This window comes from Coturnix japonica, chromosome 3 (genome assembly GCF_001577835.2).
Source record: "Coturnix japonica isolate 7356 chromosome 3, Coturnix japonica 2.1, whole genome shotgun sequence".
Lineage (NCBI taxonomy): Eukaryota > Metazoa > Chordata > Aves > Galliformes > Phasianidae > Coturnix > Coturnix japonica.
Genome location: NC_029518.1, coordinates 14,304,193 through 14,323,861, shown reverse-complemented (window position 1 = coordinate 14,323,861; position 19,669 = coordinate 14,304,193). Strand labels below are relative to the sequence as shown.

At 40.0% G+C, this 19,669-nt stretch overlaps 1 protein-coding gene across 6 annotated transcripts in view; it reads left to right on the top strand.

Annotated features, from left to right (window-relative positions):
- Positions 1-19,669, top strand: part of ATL2 (atlastin GTPase 2) — a 36,316-nt gene that overhangs the window by 8,140 nt on the left and 8,507 nt on the right. For 4 of the 6 annotated variants that reach the window (XM_032443676.1, XM_015857105.2, XM_015857106.1 and 1 more), the window contains exons 2-9: positions 7,514-7,794; positions 11,648-11,782; positions 13,233-13,337; positions 14,235-14,285; positions 16,120-16,176; positions 17,039-17,131; positions 17,397-17,535; positions 18,373-18,500. In XM_032443676.1, coding sequence (XP_032299567.1) covers positions 7,514-7,794; positions 11,648-11,782; positions 13,233-13,337; positions 14,235-14,285; positions 16,120-16,176; positions 17,039-17,131; positions 17,397-17,535; positions 18,373-18,500 — 989 coding nt within the window. Of the gene's footprint in view, positions 1-3,953; positions 4,094-7,513; positions 7,795-11,647; positions 11,783-13,232; positions 13,338-14,234; positions 14,286-16,119; positions 16,177-17,038; positions 17,132-17,396; positions 17,536-18,372; positions 18,501-19,669 lie in introns of those variants that run through there. The other 2 variants (XM_015857108.2, XM_032443677.1) reach the window with 2 other exon arrangements.

Genomic DNA, 19,669 nt, shown 5'->3' with positions numbered 1-19,669 from the left:
AGAGAAGGCAGGAAGCTGGGCGTAAGATGAAGGCTGGACTAAAGGATCATTTGTACTTGGAAGGTTCAGATCAAAAGCAGAGTCTGAACAAAGAAGGAAAACTAAAGCCTCTTTAAGTCATTCTTTTTCTTAAACCTGTTGTTATTCCTGACTGACATCTTGTTTGTCCTTGAAACGGATGTGAGAACTGGCCCTCTGACACTGCTGCTTGTATGGCCTGATTGAGCAATTCCTTGAGCTCTTCTGTAACCACAGTGCAGATGGGGCTGGTGGCTTAACACTATTCTGGCTAGTAATCTGATGATCAAATGTGGGATAATTACAGCTGGCATCTCTCACCTTACCCTTATCTCCCTGTACTCACTCAAAACAGTGGTTTGGGGTAGCTAATGAATCTCTGGATTAGTAGTTGCTGATGTGTGAGAACTACATATGACAAACATAAAATGTAATAATCGCCTACAACGATTAGAAAATGCTGCCTGAATCTTCTAGGGTGAGCAGCAACATGAAATATTGCCATACTTTGATCTTCAAACTCTGGTTTAGGTCTGTAATCGCCTATACCTGTGTGACGTGGTGTAGGGAGCCTGCTTTGGCAGGGGGGTTGGACTCGATGATCTCTAGAGGTCCCTTCCAACCCCTACAATTCTGTTATTCTGTGGTAAGGATCCAGTTAACCTGCAGTGTTCATTTACCTTTCATTTGGCGGTGTTAGAATCCATGGTGAACACAGGCATTGCCACATCTGGTATGTGCTCATTCCATCCTCAAGAACTTGGATGTGGTGAGAAAGGGAAGAAAAGGTTAATAATCTTGTCTACCTTAGTCTTAGCGTACTGAAGTAACGTCCTTTGAGGCGGCTGGAGAAATGCTGATAAACCTTTTAAGTAGGTAGAGATCCTGTTGTACTCTCCAGTGATATGCTAATAATAGCTGTGGTTTTTAGGCAGAGGAAGAGGGCTGAGGAGCGTGCTTTGTCACTATCACTGCCTTCCAAGTTTTTCCTTGTAGCTATGGAGAAACATCTCTTGAAGTTCACAATGTGCTTTCAGAAAAGCATTTCTTTTATATACATTATTTTTTTTGCTGTTTGTTTTCTGATACTGAGTTAGGGGTTGTGCTGCTTCTGTCTTAGCCTCTGCTTCTTGGTGTTACTGAATATAGCTGGATTGGAAGGTTACTTCGCTTGCTCTTCATTACAGTGAAGTCGCCCTTTAGCCTCTCTCCCCTTAAATGGAGAATGCAGAATGCCAGCTTACAAGTATTTTGCATGGTGATGGGAGGGCTGTCTCTGCTCCTTGGTGCATGCAGATCATTCAACAGAGGAAGCAGTTTAAATCACTTCAGGAGCATACAGACCTATTGTTTGATTAGTTATTTAGGTCATGGGAGTATCTTTTTTTCCCCCCCCTCTTGGCTGGCAGAACTGTAGCTTCAGGTTCTTTTTGCTTCTAGTACTTTTATGTAACAGTTCTAGATCCCTCCCTCAACATCCCATTGCCCTAAAGGAAGAGACAGAGTTAAACATGACTTTCTTCCCCCTCCCCCTTTCTCCTCTATCAGTCTTATTGGGTATCCAAACAAGTCTTTGGAACTTTGCTCATCAGTCCTATTTATAGCTGAAATATTCAAAACATTTAATTATTTCTGGCCTTAAAATGAGCTACTTGGCAGTATTTGCTGGTTAGCAGTGGGAAAGCAGTGATGCATTAAGTTCTGCAACAGCCCCTTAACTTTCATGTGGGTCTTGCTGTGAGTGAACTGCATGGAGTAGGGCTGCTGGAGAAAGGGAGGATTTTGACTTAAATCTAGTGATATATATATTTTAAATTTATTTTTACAGTGGATGTGTCAGGTTTTTTTTTGCCTTGTTCAAATAAGGCTTGAAAGTTAACCTACTTTTTCTATGCTCTGGAACTTAATTTACACCTGCCTACGCTCTCCTTGGTTCACTACACCAAAATGAGAAACATTGAAATAATTTGTTTCCTTTCTCTCTAATGAAAATTTCCAGGTGAAGCTCTGAGAGAATGCATTATTGTCAAATGTGCTGCAGTGATTTCTTCATAAGACCTTGGTTTAAGCTTTTAATTAAAGCTGCAAGCTTCCTCAGGCATTCAGAGTGTGCCAAAATTTCAGGCCGGATGGTTTAAGATCAGCAGAGTCCACTTCAGCTTGCTTTGCCATTCAGTTGTATGGAGCAAGTGACTGCATCTACACTGAGGGGGGAGATTTGGGACGTTTTGTGTGGCCACAGATGTGTGGTGTCTGTGGATGATCAGGAGAAGGGTTTGGGGTGCTGAGAGCTGAAGAAGCAAGTGGTGACGTAAGTTTAGTTTTTAAAATGGACTTCCACCAAAGTGTGTGTAAATGGACATTTGGGTTGAAACATAAAGGCAGATCTACTGATGCTTGGGTTGATGAATATGCAGGTTGTTCCTCCTCCGAAGCATTTAAAGCAGGCTGTCTCTTTTATTTTCATAGCATGCAAGTTGAGCTGTTGCTCCCATGTTCTTACACTGGAGGACAAATAGGTCATCAGCTGCTCACTGTGCCCTTAGGGGAAGCAAGAATTAGCTTTTGTTCATTTTACTTCATACTTTAAGAAATGGGTTATTTAGTTGAGTTTGTTCAGTTGAAATATTCTCTTTACCCACACAAGAAGCTACTGTTCTTAAAATCTGGCTTAGCATTTGAACTATTGTTGCTTGTTTTGGATACTTAGCTGTTGTGTTAGTAGTCTTGCTGTAGTGGTTGCTGAGCAGGGTGCAGAACTTACAGGGAAGCTGGGCATGGTTGGTTCCTGTGGCTGTATTTGCTTCCATTCAAGCCTGTCTACTTTTGTGCATTGCTTCTCCTGCATCCCCTAGCCTGTTTGACCTGGCTTAGGAAGCTATTGCAGTAGCTCAAATGCTTAATTTGAATTATTTAAGCTGTGAGGGGCTGAAATGGAGTAGAGGGTGATTAGCAGATCGCTATAGTCATAAGGCTGAATGGACAACAGGCTTCAGGGCAAGTCCAGTCAGTAACCTTTCTGCGTCAGCTTCTTCCAGAGCAAGGTATGTGACTATAGTCCAAAGTACGTTAGTTTAGTAGTGCACAAGTGTTAAATGACAGGTGTACTGCTTGAAAAAATTTAGCTGTGGCTTTTAGGCCTGTTAGCACTGCCCTATGAACTCTATGTATGCCATATGTTTTATCAGATGAGAGCTTTTATGTAGGTACTGAAAGCCTTAGCTCCAGTGTTCTGTGCACATGGGCATTGCCAACCTTGAGAAAAGCCTTGTGTCATGCCTCTGAAAAAACTCTTCTCCCAATGCTTGTGAATGAGTGCACTGGGACTGTAACCCCATTTCTGGAATGGGACTGGACTTCCCCACACTGTACAGCTTTTTAAAATAAAAAAGAGCAAACAAACACAAAGTCCATCCAAGGCAACAGAATTCAACTGATTTGGTTGCTTCTTCTTCCGTACTGAATGCCCTGTCATGGAGACCTATGCAGAGAGGTTGCCATGAGCTTAGTGAATTCAAACCACTGTCTAGTTGTCTAGGAACACTCTGATATAGGGATGACCATTCTGGGATAACCACTGCTTATACCCGATTTGTTGGAATACTAGAAGAACCTGGAGCAATGTGTGGTCCATAAATGAAGCTGTAGGACAAATACACGTAACTTCTGATTTGGTATTTGTGCACTATGTCTGTGCTGGGATAGGTGAGGAGTGAAAAAACAACAACACACCAAACCAACCCCAATGGAAAAAAACCCCCAAACACCCAACCAACAATAAGTAGAGCAATAAGGAGTATTCTGCATTTCGTCAATCCTAGCTTGGCTTGACTTGACAGTGCTCAGCACGTTTCTTTTATGAACTACATGCAGGCTTTCTATAATGCTTCTGCAGCTTTTGATGACAATTGGATTGTGGAATGGGACTTCTCCTAATCATTGTTTTGAGACACTGCTGTGGAAGTAGTTCTTGGAAGTGGAATGCGATCCTTCTGCCCAGGACTCCGAAGCCTCCAAGGAAGCCTTCCAGAGTATACCAGTGCTACCTGACACAGCAGCTAGCCAAAGTCACAGGGTAAGCAGTCAGAAAGTAATATCGAGAGGCCAGATAGCTTGTGATGTCTGCCTGGCAGCCAGTGGCAGGTTAGCATACGCTGGTTATGTTGCTGGGCTGAGCAGTAGCACTTGTTCCATAGTTACCATATTTAACATTATAATGGTTGACCTGGTAGTTGTTGTTAACTGGTTCAAAATCTCTTGAAAGGAAGGGTATTCTGAGCCACCTCAGAATGGATTTATGAAACTGGCTCTTCTGGATGGATCAAGTTTCCTTCATGGCTGTCAACACTGTAGTTCTCCACCCTCAAAGTGCTTGATTCATGGCTATGGTAGTGTTTTCCGTAGGCAGTTTGGGGACTTTGAGATATATTAAGCTGTCTAGTCTTACCTTCTCCCCCTCCCCCAATGGGGGGAAAAAAAGCAACAAAAACTAAACAACCCAACAAAAGAATATCACAAACCAACCCACTCTGCCTTCTGACTTGATGCACTGGGCTTTGCTTTCTGGTCTCTTTTGCTGAGCAAAATATAATGGAAATTGAGCAGGGCCAAAGATTAAACTTCCGTACTGTTATTTAAGCTGCAGGGTACAAAAGACTCTTAACAAGGCATTGTGGAACTTTAGTAGACACATCCTATGCAGGCTCTTGATAGCACTATCAACTTGTGATAGGAAGACTGTTTAGAAAACACTAATGATAAAAGATCACAGTACTTGTTTGTCTGGCAAGTATTTTGGCTTGAGGAGGCTTTGGGTGGCTGCTGTCTGTGCTGGCAGAAGAATATTGCTAAGGTTCAAGCTTTAAAATCTGCTAAGGATCTGATGACTTCCAGGGAGGAAGAGAGGTGGTTTGTGTCTGGCTCCTATTCAGTGAAGAGAAATTGCAGCTGTTGCTTGAGGTTATAGAATCATAGAATCCTTACAGTTGGAAGGGACTTTTAAAGGTCATTTAGTTAAACTCCCCTGTAATGAACAGGGACATGCACAGCTAGATCAGGTAACCCAGGGCCTGATTCAACCTCACCTTGAAATTCTCCAGGGATGGGGCAACCACCATCTGAGCCGGTGCCTCACTGCCCAGATAATGAAAAGCATAAGTCTATTTTAGTTTACAAAACTGATGCTTTATTGCAGTTGAAGTTGAACAGATTTAAGAATGCAAGGCTTTTGTGAAGCAGAGCTGAACACTGTCTGGGGAATAAGTAAAAGCAGAGGTGCGTTTTGCTAGAATTTGAAAGCTTTTTTTTTTCTTCCAATTTAGTGTGTTTATCAATAGAATTATTCTCTTCCTTTCTGTTGGAAGGGACAAGGGTTATCTTCCTATGTTTTTTGACCTACAAAGAATGTTTCCTGTTTGGGGCAAATTTTGTTTTGTGAAACTCTTCCAAAAATGAGAGTGTTTAACTTCTGAGAAGAAAAGTCTGAGGAGGAAGGCAGTGTTTTTCTTCTGAAATGGTGACCGGTATTGTGCCAATGTACTTTGGTGTCCTATTGATAACTAATCTTAAAGTTACTCCTGTTTGTCAGGTCTGTGGGTGCAGCTGAATGTTTTGGCCCGCTTTGTCAGCCAGGCTGGGTTAGGGTGATACTGGGAGCTGTTTTGCATGCTCACTTGGATAATGCTGGATAGCTTGACTCTAGCTCCTTAGGATTTAAACACTCAAGATTATCGTATAGTCATTTGAGTTGGAAGAAACCTTAATGATCATTTAGTTCAACTCCCCTGCAATGAACAGAGATACCTACAGCTTGATCAGGTTGCTCAGATCCCTGTCCAGCCTGTCTCCAGGATGGAGAGTCTATCACATCTCTGGACAACCTGTGCATGGGCAGACTCACTATTGCTCCCTCCCCTTCTGAACCAAGTTTGAATCCCTACTAGCTTTCCCTCAGGGACTCTCTTCCCCTTGAGAAAGGTGATATCCATCTGGTGCTGCAAGCCCAGATCCATATAGGCCACCCCATTGTCAAAAAAACCCCCAAACAGTATTTTGGTGGTGGCACCAGCCACAAAGCCAGATATTTATAGGTAGTATCTTTCCTCCTGAAGTTCTACGCTGGCTTTATATTATATTCTAAGCAATACATATGTGTATTTTTAAAGATTTACTGCCGCTGACCTTTGAAGCAGCACAAATGCGATGCTTGAAAATGGAGCTGTCCACTGTAATTTACAATAAAGTGAAGTGCTGTCAGAACTGGCTAAAGAGGCAGCCCTTGGAAAAACTCCAGGGTCACTGTGTTGCCAGGCTTTCAAGTACACGATAATGATTCAAATGTCTCATTACATCAACAAAACGGTGTGTTGGAGCACTGTTCAAAGTCTTCTGCTGAGGATGGGATCTAGGATGCATAGTCTGGCAGGAATGACTTGGCTGATCCTTTGGATGCTGGCAGGATCTCTGCGATGTATGAATCCAACTGTATGGGTTCCATGGTGCCTTGTGACACTGCTCCTGGTTTGCTTCCACAGGGAACGCTGGGCTGTGTAATAACAAACCTGCATACAGCTGCTTCCTCTCTTTGATAAAAGCCATGTTTGGGAATGTAGGCATGACAGATGAGTCCAACATAGTGAAGCTGATACACTGATACACAGTCACATACGTAACTGCTAGGGAGATGCCTCAATCAGATTTGTGCACATGGAGTTGTATAACTAAACCTAACCTGAGCTGGGGTTCTTTCAGCTACTGAAAGAATGGACTCTCAAAGGTTATTGATTCTTAGTGTGAATAAAATGAACTCCCAATGTTCTATAACTTATTATAGCAACTTGGACTTACTGTTATTGAATCGTGCTTAATGTGTCAGAAAATCAGTGTGGAAACTGCTTTGGTGTCTCTTGCTTTATTTTAGATCCTTAGATATTACTCCTTACATATGCGTGTGAGGTTTTTCTCCTCTTTCAAGCAATGAACAGACATTCTGCTGCATTTGAGAACTGAAGCAGGTGTTGGAATTAGAAAGGAATTCCATCATCAGCTGTTGTAATCCTGGGCTTGCTTGTATGTGTTGGTAACCAAAACTGACTGAAAAAGTTTATTTTGACAACAGCAAAAGGTGGTTACCTCAACTTTTTCTTTACCTCTTTGGAGCTTGTGTTAAACAAACTTATGTTTTCTAGACAGGACAAGAAACCTGCAATTTTCAATGCAAGTTGCATTTAAGAAGCCTTGAAAATAGGACTTAGTGCTGAAAAACGTTTTCCTTCTGTGATTTCTTAAAACCTGTGGAATGCTGGAATCTGAAATGCCAACTGTGTGCAGAACTCATGAAAATGTACAGACAGCAGCTGTTGATCTCATCTGCACATGTGCCTTCCCAACAGCATCACTCTTGTTGCTGGAATGAAAGCCTAGCGTGGGTCTTCATAGAAATGTCTTGTGTCTTAAGCTCTGACTTAATAATGCAATGTAACCTGTTGATTTGCAGGTAAGCATTATGAGGAGGAAGAAGAGGAGGATGCCCTACCTGACTCGGATGTCATGCCAGATTCAGATGACGAGGTGGATTTGGATAAGCCACGCCCCATACAGATTGTTCTCGCTCACGAAGATGACCATAACTTTGAATTAGATGAAGAAGCATTGGAAAAAATCTTGCTTCAGGAGCACATCAAAGATCTTAACATAGTAGTTGTGTCTGTAGCAGGAGCTTTCCGCAAAGGAAAATCTTTTCTGCTGGACTTCATGCTTAGATACATGTATAACAGGGTGAGTAATTTGGACTTTTTCCTGCAGAAAAAAAAATAGTAGTCTTTCAGTTGTTTGCTTTTGCATTTGTTGACTTGAGTACAAGTATAGCAGGTAAAATTTCGTACAGAAAGGGGAAGCCAGCTACTGTGTGCTACGACTCTGTAAAGAAGTGTATTTAAGGTGATAGTTGTTCAATATCTAATTGGTATGATTATCACTTGTATTATTGGGGTCCTGATGTAAGTGGGTTTGAGAAGATCTTGAATAAGGTGAGCACAGTGGCCTTCTAGTTGGGGTTTGCAGAAGGTCTTATCCACGTGGTAGCTTGGAACAGTATTGCTTTGACTCGGTCTCCTACAATCATGTTGTGGCACTGTCTTATCCATTGCTGCAAAAAGAAGAATCTTAGCAAATAGCTGTTGGAGGGCTGGATGTGCTTACTGAGGTATGACAAACAGGAGAGGCTCTCCTGTCTCCTTGCTTGGAATGTGTCCATGAACACAATCCAGGAACTTTTTTAGCTACTTTTCAGTCATTGGTTAATCAGTGCCTGATCTGAAGTTTAATTCCTCTCTACTTTGTAGCTTTTGGCTCATCTACTATATTTTGAATTTTTGGCTGATACAGAAGGTGGCATAGGGCCTCCTGTGAATGTATTCATCTGCCTGTCATAGGTTGTGATGTATTTCTTTGTACAATGAATATTAACAGTTCAGTACTTTGCTGCTTTTTGAAAGTCTTGAGTAACAGAACAAGAACAAATCCGTTTTTGGTCAGTTCTTCCTGGATTTGGAATTCATGGTAGTGGAAGCTAACCGTAGTTGCATCTATTTTGCCTTTGTGCTAGCTGGCTTGAGGAGAAATCAGGCTGATCCCTGCTGTTTCAGGAAATATGGGAATGTTGTAAAGAAACTGCTGGTAGTTGGCAGATGAAGACTTTCTTTCCCTCCCTACAAGTAATGCCTGCTATTGAATTCTTCTCACTGATTTGCCAAGAGCCCCGTAAGACACTCACTAAGGGTGTAGTAGGAGGAATACAAAGTAGTAAGTTGGCACTTGCAACTTCTTAAAACTTTTAGCTTACAGAGAAATAAATGTTTCATTGATATGGCTGTTCACTGGGTGACTCTTTGTGTGTATAGACCTTCTGTAGTGTTGTGTTTGTAATAATACAGAAAACCACACCAAAACAACCACCAACAAAGCTCCCAAGAAATAAAGCTGTCTGAGCCTAGATGGGCACAAAGTGGAGGCAGTTCTAGTTCTCCCCAAAATAGGTTTGCTCTTTAAGCAAACACTGAAACTTTCAGATTGCAAAATAAAAGTTCAGGGAGCAAAATGTATTGGAACATTTTCGGTCTTGTGTAATAATGTTCTGTATTCACTGTACTATGCAAACACTTTTTTCAGTTTTCTATAGGTGTCCTTCAAAATACCGTTTGTTGACAAGCCATTTGGTGTGACAGCTATGTCTTCCCTAAAAAGAGGAGTTCTTGCTCTCCGTGTGATGCTTCTGGCCAGGCATTTGTGTTCTCAAGCTGTAATGCTTGCAGGCCCCCTTAGCTGAGCTGAATGTACTCATGGATGCATCAGAAGATGCTGCACTTTGCTAAATTGTTTCCTGCCAGCGCAGTGACGTAAATTGGCTTTGGGAAAAAGTATGACAAGCATAAAAGTGGCTTCAAACTTGAATAATAGAAGTTGGGGATGAGAAAAGATAAGTGCAGTGCCTCTACTTCTGAGCCTGCTGAGTTTTAAGTCAGGTGGCATCATCTATGCTTACACAAATTTTGGTACAGGAGGGGAGGTCTTGGTAGAGCTTTATAATACTCTTAAGTCAGTCTGATCTTTCTAGCTTTATTAAAGTCTGTATTTACTGTGAACTGAATGTTGGCCTTTGCACAAAATAACATCCATGTTCAATTTGTACACTAATCAAGCAATCCTGGGATATTCTATCCCACTGATACTAAAGTACATGAAAACCTTGCTGAGGTAGTAATGCAAAGCTTGGAGTCTAGACCCAGGCTTTGTCCGCATCACCTACAGGATGAAGCAGCTTGAGCTGAACTTCTGCTTATTAAGACACCAAAATCTTCTGTTACATGAATTAGATGTGATTATATTCAGTTCTCATTGAGATACTTGTCAATAGCTTCAGGTAGTTTTGGCCTGAGTTTCTGTGCATAGGGCAATACATTTCTGGATCAAATAGGGAAAAAGTATTCTTTCTCTTAAGTAATGGATGCTATTGTTGAATAACATTACAGTCTTTTTTTGTTATTTCCAAAAGAAGCTGTTAAGTTACAGTATACCTGTGAAATGTGGTTCAGCATTGCAGAGCTATATCTTGGGGTGTACCGAGTCCCAGAGCGGACTTGGAGCTTTGATTTCTGCAGTGGTCAGTGGGTGTGTAATTGTGGGATTCAGACAAACAAACAAAACCTCACATGGAACAAAGCTTCCAGGGAATACTTTCACATTGTGCTTCTTCTCATTGGTTGTAGGATTGCGTGTGTTACAAAGACATAAACAAATACCTGTAAAGAGGAGTTGTTTGCTTCACTTTGGTGAATGCATCTTCTGCATTTTTTTTTTAATCTGCTCATTTAATTTGCTTTTGCCCTATCTGATCCAAGTAGCAAAGATGAATGGTGTGCACTTAGCTCAGGAGGATGCTGATGCAGAATTGCTTAATTGACTTTTCCTTTTAGCACATGGGCTTTTCTCTGCAGAAAGTAGCAGCAGTACATATGAAGCATACTTTTTTTTCCCCTCTTCTTCTTTTTGAAATCAGCAGTTTTACTTAATCACAGCAAATATTTCTGTATGTGCAGCCTCTTGAGCGCCACTTTATGCTCTCTGAGATGTGAAGAAGTCTGTCATGAGCTATTCTGAAAAGATTCAGTGTGGAGTTAGCGAGTTGGGCCATAGCTTAGTGAGTGGAGGAGATGCCCCTTTACCTCCTGACCTTTGAGCATGCTTATGTTGCTGATGATATTCACTGGGTGCTCAGAGGCAAACTTATTGAAAATCTGTTTCTGTGTTATAAAGGCTTTTCCTTAGGCTTCCTCTTCACTTAAATATTTGTTCCCTGCTTTTCCAGAATTTTGGTTTATGTAACCTATAACAGTTAAAATTCCTCAGAGTGCCTGTTCGTGTTTCTTACTTCCCCAGTATGTAAGCTGCTTTTGTGGGCTAAATTTGTTCACATGATGTCTGGGATCTTCTGTATGAGCAAATGCTCCATTCATTGCCAGTCCTTAAGGACTGAATACCTTGCTGCCGTACCAGCAGCCAGACGTGTTAGCTTCAGACTGTATTTGACTGTCCAACAGCGTTTCCCAGAGTGGGAGACTTAGCCCATGAGCATGTAATATGCATGTGTTGATTGGTACACATCAGACTCTCAATTTTACCCTGTAAGGTGAATGCTAATCACTTAGGAAAAGTACTTTTTGTGACTGATGTATAGGTTCCTCATGGAGGTTCAGCTGTTTCTGTAGTTACAATATATGCTGTTTACAGCTGCGTTTTGGAGAGAATAGTGTCAGTCAGGCACAGTAGAATTGATGGATGAAACTGAGCTGTTCTCACCACTCTGAGTGCTCAAAACTTGAAAGTTATGCATGTGTACTCTTCAATGGATGAGGAACTGGGCAACTGCTGAAATACGGTAGACCACAAAGCACAAAATGTTTATCATCTACGATGTACAGTTGAGTAGCATTGTGGTTTTCAATCTGTAGCGTAATGTTGCTATTCAGCTTTGACAAAAATGAAAGGATGATGTGGAAGTCTGCTAAAATATATTTGCATTAAGAAAAATATCTTTCTTGGTATTAAGTAGGATTTTCTTCTTGTTTTGTAGACTTCTCCTTGCTGGATAGGTGGAAACACTGAGCCTTTGACTGGGTTTACATGGAGAGGTGGATGTGAACGGGAAACCACTGGCATCCAGATCTGGAGTGAAGTGTTTGTAATTGATAAACCCAATGGAACAAAGGTAAGTGCTTAATTTAAACAGATGTGTTTAGTGATTTTTTGCCTGTGGGCAAAGAGTTTTAATGCCACGGGTTTTGTAGAGGCAATTCAAACATCAGTTGGTTCCTTTCTATTTTCTAGCTGCATAACACATTTGGAAGCTTTATATCAGTGCAGGTTTGTGTTTTCCTGCTGGTATTCAATCTTCAACAATAGTCCCATTTTGAAATTACTTTGGCAAAGTCTGTTTTGTGCAGGCCAATGGGTGGGTTATCCTGTGAATGTTTCAAAACTACGTTGGTTATAAATATTGTGTATAGACAAGTTCTATGATAAGAACAGCTCTAACAAATACTGCTTTTCGATTTGAGGTGTGTTCTGGCTTGTAACTGTTCTGGTGACATTTAGCACGTAGCTGTGAGCACTAGAAATGCAGCTTCAGTGGCCAGAAACTGCATTTCTGTGTTGTTCTGCATAGTTCAGTAGGTGGCTCATAAAAACAAAAAGCATATCTACTAAGTATATACTAAGTAATATAAGTATACTAACTATACTTATCAAAATTAGTGCACCTTTGAACTCTAAATTGCTGTAATTACAAAGTTTGATTTCAGGTGTTTATTTTCGTGCTGAAACAGTCTCATTATTGTCAGTAAATATTTACTCTGTAACATCAGCACTTTATTCTTAGCTGTTCTCCTGAACTGTAAACCATACTTAACTTCCATAGTCCTTACATTGCTGATGTGAAACAGGAACATCTGATGATTAATTAATATGGGACACTGATCTTAAACAGCTAGTAACTTAGAGGGCTGCAGGAGGCTTTACCGTGTTTTAGAGCTAACCAAACAGTTCTCTGGCTGGAAAGCAGTTGAGTTGTGAGGATCTGTCAGTGCTTCAGGGGAAGAAAAAAAAATATTACTTATGTTATTGCTTATTTGTTGTCTGTAACTGAAAGGGAAAATAGGGAGTTGTACTAGATTCCAAAGATGGGTACTGAGCAGATTAATTCTTATCATTAAGACTACTTAATTTCCATGTCACTTCAGTGGATGGTCAGTGCCATTTGTCTAGCTTTCTTTTGAAAAGTAATTAGTTTAAGATATGCCTTTTAAAGGAACCATCTCTTACTTAGCTGATAATCCAGTGTAGCTTATCAGAGCTGAGACTGATGTTTTTATAGTGCTTTAAGAGCTACCTTTTACTCTATCTGGGCTGAGGGATGCTATTTCTGTGGGAGATGGTGAATAGTGTAGCAAGACTAAGGATATAAGGGTGATGCATTTATGTAGTTTCTGCTTGCTAATCTGTGAGTATATATATAAATGTACAGTAAACTAGTTGAGGTTTTAATAAATAGGTGTGGAAGCAGAAACAATACTATACTGTAAACAGAATTTACCCCAGTGACCTGGAGTTTGTAACTGTCACAATTTGGTTAACTGTTGCTGCTCTTCAAAAATCTCTAGGTTGCTGTACTACTCATGGATACCCAAGGTGCCTTTGATAGCCAATCCACTATCAAAGACTGTGCAACGGTTTTTGCCCTGAGCACCATGACAAGTTCTGTTCAGGTGAGAATACCTGTGCTGACAAATAATGGCAGCTATGGGAGTCCTCCTGCCTGAGTCTGCAGTTTCTCTTTAGCTATGCTTAGGAAGTTCACCTGCACATTTTCCTCCAGTTTTTATGTGTGCTTCTATAGTTAATGGCCCATTTGCAGTACTGTATAGATAACCTTGATTCCAGAAAGATATCCATGACCAGGCTGGCTTGAATTGCTGAGTGAACTGTAAATCCCAAACAAAAATGTCATAGTAACAACCACTCCTGTACTGATACAGTAGAGAACCTTTAAGACTTTAGATAATACAGCTTAGGGTGAAATTACACTGTAATCTCTTAAAGGTACAGCTACTGATACTAAAAACATCAAAGTAACAGGAGGATGTGGAACTCTGCTTCTGACCTGTTTCCCTTCCACCTCTGTGTTCCTATTGTTAGGGTAAGCTGTGGATTGATGCATCTTTGAGTGAAGTGCTCTTCAATGTCGATGCTATTGCAGCTGTCGCAATCTCCCTAGAAAGAGTCAGGTTTCTTTGGAAAGATTTGAGGGCACTTAAACTTGAGAACAGCAGATGGACATACCCATCTTTGTCCTTCCCTCTCACCGCTGTGCTGTAATTTGAAGCATTCCTGTGTAATTCCTAGATATCTTTATGACTTGCTTCTTTGGAAAGAGGGTGTTCTAAGAAGGATTAGGATAGTCAGCAGTGATTTGGGGTTATTTTTACCTTTAGATAAAGGTAGTGACTTTTCTTGAAATGCTTTCTTTGATGTGGTTCTAGACACTGACCTTCAGGTAGTTAGATGTTTCTGGAGGAGGTGAAAATACTCAGAAGGTCTAAAGGAGCCTGCATAAAAGGTAATGGTTTCTAGTTATGTTTTAATTTCTTTATTGTTCCTTCTAGGTATACAACTTGTCCCAGAATATTCAGGAAGATGACCTTCAACATTTGCAGGTAAGAATATACAGAGCTTACATTAAGCTACTTCTGAGCCAACAATCTTGAAGCTGTTCTTGAATTTACTACTAGTGAAACTGTAATTTGGTAGCTGCTTTGTACTTAGTGCGAACACTGAGTTTGACCTTGTGCTAAAACTGATGCTGCCTATAAAAGCATTATTTGCATCAACTCCATGATGTTGTGATGTTTCCTCTTTGACAGCATAGAAGCAATGCAGCATAAACATAATTTGGTAAAGTCTTCCTAAAGTCTGTTCTCGGTATAGGAAATGCCAAAATTCCTGAAAGGATTAGAATGGGAAATAATTCCTGAAAGCACTTAGGGAGAAGCTTCCAATATTTCTTCTTTTTCCCTAAAATTGGAAAATTGACAGTGTTTCATAATTGGTTTCTACTGAAATTTGGGAGCATGACTTGGAGAAGAAAGAGCATCTGCTGGCCAGAAACCTTTTATAGTTTTTCAGCTGAGAAACTTCTAGAGAGACCTATTCTGTTCAGAAACAAAATCATTAAAAGAGTTGTCCACTTTCTACTTTGAGATTTTTATCCTTTAATGGAATGTTGTAGTCAAATATCGCTGAAATCTGGCTTCATGTGAATGGTACAAGAGCCTTATCTCATTAAGTTAAAACCTGTAGCTTCAAAAGCTAGTTTTGTATCAATTAATGTCTACCTGTGCTCAGGTTGTGACCTTGTCACAGCTTCATTATCTTATATATCATCTGATTGAAAGGACTTCTGTCTTGTTCAGTGCTGTGGAAGACTGGCTGCCAGTGCTGGGAGTAGAAGTGAACTGGTTAAATATAGTCTTCTGATTCTGTCCTCAGTTAAGAGTATGCCAAAGAGAGGAAAGAAAAATGATCAAGAAACTCTAGAGCCCACAAAACAAACCCATAAAAAACACATTTCCAAACAAACAAAAAGTATCAGGGAAACCTGGCTTTGAAAGTTATTTACTGATAACTCTGTTCCTTTGACAACCTCAGTGTAGGCAGAATAGATAAATCTCTGTGTTACAGTGAATAGTGAGGTTAGAGGGAAGTGCAGTAAAAGAAAGAAGTATATGTGCAGGCATTCCCTGAGATATCAGAGAGATTAGCTTTAATGCAGAGGAACAGTTGCCTGATTATAGAGGGTAACGCCATGCTTCCTTCATCATACTCTCACAGAAAAAAAGGTCCAGTAAAAAGCCACATCTGAGTGTTAATCTCTGGTGAAACAGCCAGCATGTGATTTGTGTTCTCATGAGTTGCTGGTCCACTTAATGTGGAATGGAAGAATGCTGCTTTTAGCATTAAAGATGCTGAAAGTGACCATAGGAATATAGTTATCGCTTTGTTCTTACTCTTCCACATAAAATAATTATGAATCAAGATCACAGGCTGAAGTAGAGATCTGGGAAGCTGCTGAACTTGACTGGTATTTGAGTGTCTACTGCTTTGGGTCTAGGCAAGTTCCTTGAAATTCTGAGGAATTAATCTTTTGTGTAAGTAAGAGACAAGTGTTAGGCAGGCTTACCTCCTTAGCCTTGCTGACAAGTGTTGGAAACTGTCTGGAGTCCATGTCAGCTTTCTGCTGAGAACGGCCTGCAGGCTGCCTGCTTTGAGCATGGTGACAGTTCTGCTGTAGCACTGTGAAAACAGTGGAAATTGTCTCATTCCTGAGTGTAATAGAAGGTTGATGTGCTTGTTCTTGAGCTGCATTGGCCATTTTAAAGCCGTAACAGGATTTATGATCAAATGCTTCATTTACTAGTGACATAATGTGACATAATGCATTGTTACAGTAGAAAATTCTTTTATGTGGCGCTCTTACATTCTTTCTATCAGTTGTTTACAGAATATGGAAGACTAGCTATGGAAGAAATTTACCAAAAGCCGTTTCAAGTAAGTATACATGTTTAATATGTTGTAAGCAATTGAATATGTAGAAAATGAGCTCAGGATAATTTATGAAGATAAATTAGTTGGCCTGAAGCTAGTCTGCTCTTTATTTCCATACCTTTCACGCTTAACCTCATCTTGTAAAGTCTTATGCTGACATTAAGAGAAAAGTTTCATATTTCATTCCTACTCATTTCTTCTTGAGTTGTGGCTGGTCCTTAGTGGTGTGTGTTTATGAGTATAGGTCACATGGCCTTGAAATATTGTTGAGGGCCATATTACATTTCATTTACTTGAATCATCAATGACATTAGTGTTTGAATTCTCTAGACCGTTAGCTTCCTCTGGCTATTTGCTAGGCTAAAGAGATTCCTTTCAGTCTGAATTATCAAATGATCCTCCTTAACATGTAAGGATACCAGTGGAAGTTTCTGCAACTTGTGTCTCTAGAATATTCAGTCTACAAGTGTGAGTCCCTTGTTCTTGTGGTTGGTGCAGGTGAGATGGAGCCTTTGAAAGCACCTCATCTAATATAAGACTAATGTCAAGGTTAGTTCTCTGTCTTCAGCTAATAGGAGGATGGACCATGTAATCCCTCGGTGGGGAGCAAAAAGTAAACTCATGGAAAAGAGAAGCTATCTTTTTTGGGATGCTGTAGTACTTCTTTTGAGATAAGAATTAATTGCAGTTGTGTGTGTTGGTGTGTGGTTTCTGTTAAACAAGCAACCACTCGCACCACAAAGCTATAAGACTAATTCATTCACAGTAGTCAAGTTTAGACTTTTTTTTTTTAGCAATCATGCCTGTTAGTTCTGGACTTTAAGAATGATAAAAACAGTTAACCACTGTTTTTCTTCCTGTACAGACACTAATGTTCTTAATTAGAGATTGGAGTTACCCTTATGAACACGCGTATGGCTTGGAAGGAGGAAAAAAGTTCTTAGAGAAAAGATTGCAGGTAAATAATTTACCATAGTCCTAGTATTGTGGTCTGGCATAAGCAACATCTTACTGTCCAGACAGTGATGCATAATAAACTAGCTCTTTGTGCTTTTCCAATTGAATAGAGTTCTGGGATTTAGAACTGTGCATTTTTAGTTTCAAGAATGAAAGCTTAAACACAATCCTGTGCTCTTACTGCGTTTAAACTGGTATTTTATCTGTCTTGCAGTGCTGCAAAACTGTTAGCAGTTCTTAATGCTTTTTTTTTTTTTTTCCTGCAGGTAAAGCAAAACCAACACGAAGAGCTACAGAATGTAAGGAAGCACATTCACTCCTGTTTCAGTAACCTTGGCTGTTTCCTGTTGCCCCACCCTGGTCTTAAAGTTGCAACAAATCCAAATTTTGATGGGAGATTAAATGGTAGGAAAATCTCTGTTGTGTGCTTCTCTATTCAGATGACTGAACTAATTTTGTCGTGGAAATTAAACACTGAAATAGTTGGCCATTGAAATGTTTGATTGGAAAAACATGGGGCTAAAAGGCGAAGTGATGGAATCTAGAAATGTGTATTGTGTGTTTTTATCAACAATTTAAAGGGAATGGATATCTTTCTCTGTGTCTAGATGTTGACTGTAGTCTCGAGTAACCTGAGGCATAACTTAAAGGTCATTGAATAGGATTCTAGAAAATACCAAAGCTTGCAGATGTGAGCATTTGTAAAATTAAGGGCTTGACTTTTCTTAACATTGAAAGGCTTTTCTCTAAAAGTTTGCTAAATGAAGAGGGCTGAACCAGAATGACGGTAAAATAACTGTGGGCTTTTGCCACTGTGAGAGGCAGCTAGGATTTCTTCATTATCGTGCTTTTCCCAGTAGACAAAATGTATCAGAGTGGCAAAGGCTAAAAATATGATTGTGCAATGGTGGGATGCTGACTAGCTCTGTGCTGAAGGCACAAACAACCTATAGGTTGTGTAAGATACTGGTGCAATTGAGAAATATACCTTAAATATTACAAGGGCTACCGGACCCAGTTTTTTGTTTGAATTCAAGCTTTCAAGAGTAAATGGAACTTATTGGAGCTGAAGCTGTAGCATGTATTTAAGACTTGGGGGGGAGAAAAAAAAAAAACAAAAAAAAACAGACCAAAAAGCAGTTGTACTGGTATTTTAAGGGTTATGGGTTATCAGCGTTCCTTTAGGAAGTGTAAGATTGAAAAGAAAACTAACGACTGTTTTCTGAAACTGAATTTTTCCAGATATAGATGAAGATTTTAAGAAAGAGCTGCGGAACTTGGTACCATTACTGCTTGCCCCTGAAAACTTGGTAGAAAAAGAGATTAGTGGATCCAAGGTGACCTGTAGAGATCTTGTAGAATACTTCAAGGTAAGCAAACTCATGCTAATTATTTTTGTTAATGGCTTGAAAGAAAATATTCTAATTTTAGGATATCTTGTTCCCAGTGAAGATAAAGGTATCTAGGCTGACATTCACTGATCATCTCAGTTTTACTTTCATTTTGTTATTCTGACTTTCCAGAACTGGCACACAGCTTAACAAAATAGCTTCTAGCAATCTCCTGTTAGCAATTATTTTTTGTCAATAAGCTGAAATACCTCAAGTTCCATTAGGCAGAGATTTTTTTTTTCTTTGCTTTTACTATTTTGGGAATCTAATTTATCTGGATTTATGTGGTTGGGTGTTGTTTTTTTTTGGCTTTCATTGATTAGCATGATTCCCACATCACCAGGAATTGCTCTGGTGTGTAGCTCTTCTTGAATTGGAAGGACTTAGCTGGCTTCATATGAGGAAGTAGCATCCCCATTGACATTAATTTTCATTACTGCCTCTGGGGATGCATGTTGAAGACAAGTCAGCTGGTGTTATGGAAGTACTTACATAGGGTGGAATCTGAGACCAGAACTCTAACACTTAAAAGATATTGCTTTATGTATGCTTAGAAGAAGGTGCTCTATGGAAGGCATGATGTGGGATGCAATACTCATGGATGCTCTGACAAGCGTAAAATCAACTCTGAAGCTGATGTGCTCAGTCTCTTGGTGTTTACATGGCTGTATATCACTTGAGCCATTGTATTCTTTAGTAAGGCTTGATCCCATATGGTTCAGGGAGTACGTATTCAATGGCAGTTTGAAAAGGTGTGCATCCCAAAACTGAGTGTGAAATCTTGGTGGTTGAAAATCAGTCTAATTCATGTTTCAGTAGCCAATATGGGTACAGTTTTACAGGATACTGTGGATACACTCTGCATAACTTGAGAAATGTTTCCTTGTGTCTGGATCTAAAGCTGAAATCATGAACTCTGAGTTGGAAACCTAAGGGTTTTTACTTGGAGAAAATAGCTACCAAAGAGTCTAGGGGGGGAAAAAAAAGCCAAATTTCATAGTTTATTGGTGCTTGCATGTTAAGAAAAGCCTGCCAGTGGCTATTGAAAGAGAACCATTTTGATAGAGATGAACAGCTTATTTTTAATCCCAGTATGAGCATGTTACTTGAAATGCTTTGTTAAAAGAAAGTACTGCTTCAGTGTAGTA